The sequence below is a fragment of the Mesoplodon bidens genome (assembly GCF_964165515.1).
Source record: "Mesoplodon bidens genome assembly, chromosome: 14".
Lineage (NCBI taxonomy): Eukaryota > Metazoa > Chordata > Mammalia > Artiodactyla > Ziphiidae > Mesoplodon > Mesoplodon bidens.
In genome coordinates, this window is record NC_138170.1 from 69,368,177 (window position 1) to 69,376,780 (window position 8,604).

General features: G+C 51.8%; 1 protein-coding gene across 11 annotated transcripts in view; it reads left to right on the forward strand.

Moving 5' to 3' along the window:
• The window catches only part of DTNB (dystrobrevin beta), a 283,356-nt gene extending 275,008 nt beyond the window's left edge, over positions 1–8,348 (forward strand). For 7 of the 11 annotated variants that reach the window (XM_081253605.1, XM_081253611.1, XM_081253616.1 and 4 more), the window contains 3 exons: positions 2,376–2,429; positions 5,859–5,893; positions 7,732–8,348. In XM_081253605.1, coding sequence (XP_081109731.1) covers positions 2,376–2,429; positions 5,859–5,863 — 59 coding nt within the window. In that variant the 3' untranslated portion in view covers positions 5,864–5,893; positions 7,732–8,348. Of the gene's footprint in view, positions 1–2,375; positions 2,430–5,858; positions 5,894–7,660 lie in introns of all 11 variants that reach the window. The other 4 variants (XM_081253610.1, XM_081253609.1, XM_081253612.1 and 1 more) reach the window with 4 other exon arrangements.
• The last annotated feature ends 256 nt before the right edge of the window (positions 8,349–8,604 follow it).

An 8,604-nucleotide genomic window follows, 5' to 3' on the forward strand; every position in this document is an offset into this window, starting at 1 on the left:
CCCACGGCTTCGCTCTCAGATCTGCTGTTTTCATTTAGAAGAGAATAAGTGTGTGGCCTGTGTTGGTTTTTTCAGTACAGTTAAGATGCCAGTTCTCCTGTTCAGGCAGCATTACAGTAACACTGTCTCCGTTCTGGTACCATTTCTCAATCCCTTTTAGAAGCACTGCTCCCCTCCACACACACAGAAACAGAAGAGATGGCCACCTTTGAGATGACCTCATGGGTGATTAGAAAGTCCCTTCCCTAACATAGCTCCCCACAGATGCCAGAAATCCCACTTCTGGAGGGAATTTCTTAGGGGATTTCAGGCCATGGAAATTAACCACACTCATGCCTCATGGCCACATATTAGGGTTTGTGCAAAATGAGTGGTTCGTGAGCTCATCACACTAGTTTGGGAGGTAACTAGACATCATAAAACACAAAGCACATAGAGACCAAACAGCTTCATAATAAGTAAGAGTATGGGGATACTCAGCAATCTCTCCTAGTACGAAAGGATAGTTTTATCAAAACTATGTAATGTATTTGAAAGGTACCTTAGAGATCACATTGTCCACTCCCCTTACTTTAGAAATGCAGTGAGTGATTATCAGAAGAGAGATTTGCCTAAAGTTACACAGCTTGAAGGGGCAAAGCTGGTCCTAGAGCTCAGGTCTGAACATTAAGCTGATGCTCTTACCACCACACTGGCCTTATCCCCGCACAGGACAAGGGATCACGTCTGCAATCCCACGAGGGCCCCTTTCACTGATGCTCCACTCTCCCAAGCCCTGAAGTCCACAGTAGATGTGGACTAGGCCCACACATGGCACAGTATCTCTATCAAACACAGAGGTAAACTCCCTTTACATGCAAGGCTGCCAGTTTCTCAGTGAGTGGAAGAGCCCAACAGCAACGTGGTTTTTTTTTTAATTTTTTTAATTTATGTTTTTGGCTGTGTTGGGTCTTCATTGCTGCGCGTGGGCTTTCTCTAGGTGTGGCGAGCGGGGGCTGCTTTTTGTTGCGGAGTACGGGTTCTAGGCGCGCAGGCTTCAGTAGTTGTGGTGCACGGGCTCTAGGGTGGGCGGGCTTCGGTAGTTGCAGCATGCGGGCTCAGTAGTTGTGGCTTGCGGGCTCTAGAGCGCAGGCTCAGTAGTTGTGGTGCACGGGCTTAGTTGTTCCGCAGCACGTGGGATCTTCCTGGACCAGGGCTCGAACCCACGTCCCCTGCATTGGCAGGCAGATTCTTAACCACTGCGTCCCCAGGAAGTCCCCAACCTGTTTTTACCATCACTGTCGAGATTTTCATGAGGATAAGATTAGGTGCTCAAATTATCTTCCATGTATTCTGTACGGCGTGGACATACTGTTTATATCCATAGCTTACCCTCCTCATCTTTTCTGAAATCTTTTCACAAATGATGGACTCTTAGAGTTGGAAAGGATCTTGGAAGTCATTTCATCCAGCTTGCTGCCTGATATAAAATTCTTCTGTTTGAATATTTCCAGCGAGTTCATTCATGACCAGCTCTCCTCACTAGGAAGTTCTTCCTTATCAGGGAGCCAAAATCTGCCTTTCTATAGCAAATTGATCCTCATTCCACCCTCTAAAGCTACCCAGAGTGAGCTCAGTCCCTCCTCTCATGTTAGCCTTTCCAGTATTTGATGGCAGATCACGTGGCTCTCCCGCAGCCTCTCCTCTTCAGGCAGCTGTTCACAGTTCCTTCAGCCGTTCCTCACATGACGTGGGTTTCACTTGAGCATCCCGTGTGCCCAAGTGTTGCAAGGCCCTGGTTCAAAGTGAGTTCCCAGGGCTGAGCACGTCTCCACGTTGCAAGGGGTCTTCCCCCTGCCCCCCACTCCGCCCCCCTCGCAGTGAGCTCTGCCACCTCCCTGAGCAGGCCCCAGGGAAAGCAGCCTCAGATGGCATTAGCTTTTTTCCACACAGCCGCTTTGCACTGTTCAGTCATTCTAAGTTTGTCATCAGGTAAAACCAGTCTTTTGTTTGTTTGGTTTTTTTTTAACGAAAGCCAGTGTTCATCTAGGTATTCCCTACTGTACACTTTTATCATTGTTTTCTTGAACCTGAATGCAAGGTATTAGCCCTGTACCTAGTAGATATCCTCACCTCAGAGAAGCCAGCAATAGAGCCAGAAGCTGGGTGGGTGACATCAGACTGCACTGCTCTGTGCTCAGGGCTTATGGGGACATGATGCTGGGGCATGGACCACACAGGGTGCAGACTAGGTGATGTCAGCACCCTTGGAGACCTGAAGCCATGAGCTTTTAGCTAGGGTTTCACCCCAAGCCTCCTGAGCTACTCGCTTCTCCCTCCTCCTGTGCGTCTACTGTGCTGAAGGGTCACTGGCCTCCTTGGACTTGTTTTCACAGCAGGGGAACGTGCAGAGGAAGAAGAAGAGAAGATGCAGAATGGGAAAGACAGAGGTAAAGGCGGCTCCACAGGACCCCTAGTCTGGATGGGAGCCAGAGCCCTGGCCCCTGAACCAAGTCCCCCTCTCCCTTTTGTTTCTGCCCGCCTTCCTGATGCCACCTTCCCCAAAGCTTTCAGACCCCCACGGATCCTTCTCCCTACTTTTCCCAACTGACCATCAAGTTTTTCCCAGAGGTGGTTGTGTCAGTGGATCAAGAAAAGCTTTCTGATCTCCTGACACGATGATACATGGATGGGATACAGGAAGTAGATACAATTAAAACTCCAAACGTGACCCCTTGCCTCAAGGAGTTTATAGTATAGTTAGGAGAGCAAAATTAAGATACGCAAAATAAATAGGAGATAAAAGGAAGTGGCAGGAAAAGTTAGTCATCAGACTTTGAGCCTATGATTATAAATACAAGAAGAGTTTCTGAAAAGGCAGAGATTGTCGTGGACAGAATAGCCAAATGGTTCTGTGGCTTCTCGGAGGGATTGAAAGCAATAGAGAAAGGCGTCAGCACGGGACAGTAATGCTCTCGTTTTGTTGTATATAGAACCTTAATAACGTATGTTCCAGAGAGCTGGGCTAAATGATTGCCACGTATAATCTCATTCAGTCCTCAACAACCTGGTGAGTTATGTAATACAATGATAACCCCACTTTACCAATGAGGAGATAGGCTCAGAGAAAGTTAGATCAACTAGCTATTAAGTGGTAAAGACTGGATTTGAACTAGGTCTTTCTCACTCCAGACTTCATTCTCTTAATCTTCATGTTTCTATGTTACCCTGAACAGATACCACCATTCTCTTTGGACATTTGAGACTTAGCTGTTATTTCTGTGATGTATTAATACGTCCAGTTGCTGGATTCCTTCAAAACATAAGCTCCACAAGGTAGAGACTTCGGTCTGTTTTGTTCAGGTTGTATCCCCAGTGCCTAGAACAGTGCCTGGTGTGTAGTGGGATGTCAGTAGATTCATAAACGTAAGGAAATAAACAGGGTGGTGTGCAGGAGAGCACTTTGTCAGGGAGAGAAGTGGGTGGCTGCCCTGAGGAGGCTGTGGAGCGTGAGATGGAGCCGGCCCAGCTCTCTCGGGTGCCTGTTGGATGCTCTGCACGTAACACACTCTTCCCGTTTGATTCCACGGCCCCATGAGGAAAGGATTCTAGACAGGGCTCAGGGTGGTTAAACAACATGAGGCAGAACCTGGACTCAGCCCAGGTGTCTCTAACGCCAGTGCCCATGCTTTAGTCTGAGCAGACTGCGAGACCACGTGAAGGGAGAGAAATCTTAAGGAAGGGTGGAAAGAAGTGGATACGGGAAAGGAAGTTGTGATGGGAAAGGGGGAGCATCTTGGGAGGGGGGCGTCCAGAGCTTTTACCCATAGTGGCTGGTGTGGATAAGAGAGTGAGGTCTTTGGAGTTTGTCAGCAAGGACACTGGAATTGCCAAGGAAGAAACGGGGAGAAGAAAAACGTACTCCAGGTGCTGAAATCATCGAGTGAGTCAGAGCGAGGCCTGGGAGAAAGCGGACGATAGCTATGATGAATTGCTGAGAATGATGTATTTGGCATGGCCGTCAAAAGGTCAGCAGTAGAGGGCAGCGGTGTTTGAAACATCTAGAAATGCTGCAAAGAAATGGAGAGGAGACGGACTTCCGCATACCGATGGGGGACTAGGAAGAAGGCAGGAGGGTTGCAGTGCAAGAGGTGAAGAGAAGAGGAGACACACAGAGATAGATTTACGCTTATGTAAACACATGCTGCAAACACATGCATGCATGCACACACAGTCCAACCAGATCCCGGCATTCATGTGGAATGTTCTTGGCTGAAGACATAACAGCTGCTTCTTTGGCCTCTCTTCCCTTATACCCCCCTCCCTTCCCAATAGCTTTTCCCATGGCCTTTCCTCCGTCTGCCCCGCTCCCCCGAAGCACACAGAGGACTGTGCCTTGACCACCTGGGCCTTGCCCTGACCACAGACTGTAGCCTTAGACCCGGTTCAAGTCTGGGTGTAGGCTGTGTCTCTCACATGGACTGGGTATGGTTTCCCTTGACTGGTACCTGGTACCCTCAGGGTCCCTCTGTCTTGGCACCTGTGTTGCCCTGTCAACATCTCTTCTTTCTTTGCACCTCTTGCTTTGCATGTCTGGGTGAAATCTTTTCGTGAGAATGCCTGAATTTCTGTTTCTGTGGCTTTTAGGTGTCATCCCCAAGGGGAAGAGTATTAAGAGTTGGGGTGAGAGATGGGAAGGGTTTCAAAAGCATGTTTGACTCTCCACATTGTATAGGTCCTAGGATATGTCCCTATAGCTAACGTGTGGCTGTTACGTGGGTATAGTTCTAAAGCCGAGTGTTTTTCTGGGTGGACCTCCTGATGCTCCACTGTGATTTGGGCGTGAGAGTTTCCTGTAGACTGCGGTAGCAGTAACCGCTGTCACCTGGGCACTGGAGGGCAAGAAGTATCAACCAGAAAGAGAGGACGATTGGCTTCTTTGGGGTTGAAATCATGCTGACATACTACGAACACAACTGGGTCAGCACCCTGTCAGGCCTAGTCTGCTCAGTGTAAAAACTGTGAGAGCCAAATGGGCGCTTTTGAAGAACTCACGACCCAGCCAGACTTCCCAACCACATTCACCTCTACCTCGGCCTCTCCCTGCCTACCCTGGCTCCCTGTCTGGCTGCACCCTGGGGAATGCTTCTGCTCTGCTGGATTCCCACTTTGCATCCCCTCACCTTGAGGGGTCAGTACTTATAACCAAGACTATATAGATGAAACGCAGGCTAACATAACTTCCCCCATATTACTTCAGAGCCCTAAATTCGTCTCAGCTTTTATGTCCCTGTGTCCTTCAGAATCCCCTCTCCCAGAACCTGCCCCCACGGTGTTGGGAGCTATAAATCCAGTTTGCACGCTTAACGCTAGTGCGTGTCTGGTAGACTGACAGCAGTGGTCCTTGGTGAGAATAGATACAGGCTTTTGAGGGTCCAGGCGATGGTTCAAGATTTCAGGGTGAACAAGAGTATGATTTAGTATCCCAAGCAGATACGTCTGCGGGAAGGAACTACTGCTCCTATCATAGTTTAGACCATTTTCACCTTGTTCACTTTCAGAACCACACTGGCTGTGCCCCCTCATGTAACTGCTCCTTAGGTTTAAGGTAGATTCCTTTCTATTTTAGTATTATTGTCTTCCTCCTTCTGAGAGGCACTTGTTTCCATGGCTCTATTAGGCCAGTTGCAGTTGCTGGCTGTAGGTTGGGTGACTCCCGTCTGTTTTCATACCTGGTCGGGCAAAGTCGACCTACGAGGAGCGAAAGGGGAGAGGCAAGCCCAGGAGCCCATGGGTCAGGGAGGCCCCAGGTGAACATCCGGGTGGCGAAGAGACCCCGACTGTGACCTCAGTATATCGTTTGTGTCTGTGCTGCACAGGTTAGCGGAGGAGCCGGGACAGAGAGGAAGCGCGGGTGAGTACAGTGTTCTCTGCCCGCCCCACGGCCCCTTTCCCTCCTCCCTTTCCTCCATCACACTTCCCAAGCCAGAGCCACCCCGACGCATGAGATCCAAGCTGGGGTTTCCTTTATGAGCCCAGCCGCTCCTCTTTGCTCAGCCCTGCCAGCCTACTGGCTGGGCCGCATTTCCAGGCCCGGACCCGTCCTGCACTGCTGTGGGCCTGGGCCTCAGGCAGGCCTTGGTGTCCCCTGTGTTGGGATGCAGGTGGCAGGCCACAGTCCGCTGGCTGAAACCGGCTCCGGGAGCGGGTGTCAGAGATCACTCCCAGGGCTGCTGTGGCCTCCTTGCTCGTGATTTCCCCTAGCCACCATCATTTCTCTCTGGGGGTCCAAACCACAGCCCGCGCGGGTCACGCTGACTCTGCAAAGCCGACCAAGTTGTTCCCCGTGATGCCTGGCCAAGCTGCACCTTCCCACTTTCTAAAGAAAATTGATAGACGTGCAGATTTCCTCACAGGCAAATGCCCATTGCCTTTAGGAATTAGTCTTTCACACTCTTCCATCTCAGGACCTTAACTTTTATCTAGTTCCAGTTCCAAGGTATTGCAGTTTCGGGGCATGCGCTGCACTCTGAAAGGAAGGGACGAAAATAATTGGACAACTAATCTGTTCAAGAGAAGGGTTCTTTCAAGGATAGATGCCTTTGGTGCAGCCTTGAGATTTCTCTTTATTTTTCAGTCTTTTCTTCCCTCCCTTCCCCCACCTCTTGTGTTCAAAAGTGAGGCCACCTTCCTCAGTTACAGATCTTCCAGGCAGAAAAGCCAGGGCTGCAGCCCATGATCCAGAAAAGGAACTTTCCCAGGCCCTTCTCAGCGGTCTTATCCTGGAGCAGCCTCTGGGCTTTTCCTGACCCCCCCGCCTTCCCCCGTCTGCACCAGCCCGTTGGTTCCGTCCTGCTGGCCCTCCAAGACCTGCTGTCTCTGAGCCTCCACTCACTCAGGGATCGTACAAGCTAAAGATGGGCCGTGCGAGCTGCGGAAATTCTCTCGCCGCCCTGGGAATCACGGACCCTCCAAGGCTTGGGGCAGGCTTCTCCCCGAACTCACTGCACATGCACACCAGGCCCTTCCTGACAGCAGGCCTTGGCTGCCGCAGCCATGAGGCAGTCAGGAGCTGACTTGCCCTCGGGGAGCCTCTCAGAGCCCCTCTCCTCCGGGCGCACAGGAATTGGGGGACGAGGAAAGGTGTGTCTGCCACCTGGCCCACCCCTCTTCGTGCACATGAGGAAAATAAGGCCCACCACCCAGGAGCTTGGTGCCAGAACTGGAATCGGAGCTGGATCCTCGGCTCCTAGTGCTGCCCTCTGACCCCAGGAGGAATATTGAGAAACTCACCACTAGTGGAGAGTCAAATGAAAAGCCTGCACGCTCAGGTGGACCCTTAAGTCCTGCTGTCTTCGGGCATGAGGCTAGGGCTTTCTTCCCTTCCACTCAGTGCTTCTCAGCACATCTCTGACCTCTTTGCCCTGCTCCTCAGTCACAGTTCTCCTTCCCATGAAACCACCACATTCCAAACCTTGCACTGTGAACACAGTTCTTTCTTTCCTGGAAACATTTCCTGACCCTGTGACCTAAGCAAGGACTCCAAAGGCTCGAGATACCCCCAGAAAAGAGAATGACCCCTTCCCTAAAAGGGGGTGTGAGTATTGTCACCCTTGGCATGTCCCGAGTTGAAAGGTAAGCGTCCCAACAGCGCCATCCTTGCACATTGTCTTGTCCCCAGCAGACGTTAGCAGCCTTTGCTCGGAGACCCTCCGCGGTGCCTGGGAGTCACAGTGCATCTGTCCTGCACAGGCACAGGGGACATGGAGTGAGCTGGCACCGACAGGAGGAAGGCGAGGTGTTCCCCCAGAGGCGCATTCCTGTCCATCTTTCCGCTGCTCACCTGGACCAGGCTTGCAGGCTGCCAGACGTCACCACCCGCTGGGGCGAGGGGAGCCCAGACGGTGTGAAGTGGGAGGGACTGCTGGTGCTGCCTCGGGCACACCCCCCCACCTCGCCCAGTCCTGCATGAACTAGCATCTTCATCACTCCCCTGCGGGCATGGTCTCATCTCTGCAACAGGAATTTACTGGAGGTTGAAAAGAGAAAAGAAACAGCACGAATCTCCTGTGTGTGTGACCTGGTGGAGTTCTTCCTGGCGTCCTGCCAGCAATCGGGGTGCTCCCCAGGATGGGGGCACACGTTTCCTCCTGACCTTTGACCTTTAAAGACCAACAGGTTTTCTTCCCTCTATCATGCAAAGACAGCTTCAGGCCCTGCTCACTTCTACCAACGTTCACACCCTGGCCACTGTGCTAAAAATAGCCTCCTTCCTTTCTCACTGCTTAGGCTTCCGCCCTGTTTGATGCCACTGCACTGCAGCCCAGGCGGGAAGCGGGAGCAGGGAGAGAGCTCTACACTGCAGCCCCAACGAGGTCCCCTCCTTCCCCTCCCTCCTCTCCCTCCCCTCCCTCCACTCCTTCCCCTCCCTCTCCTCTTCCTTCCCCTTCTTCCCCTCCTTCCCCTACTCCTTCCCCTCCTTCTCCTCCTCCTTCCCCTCCTTCTCCTCCTCCTTCCCCTCCTTCCCCTCCTTCTCCTCCTCCTTCCCCTCCTTCCCCTCCTTCCCCTCCTTCTCCTTCCCCTCCTTCCACTCCCTCTCCTCCTTCTTCCCCTCCTTCCCCTCCT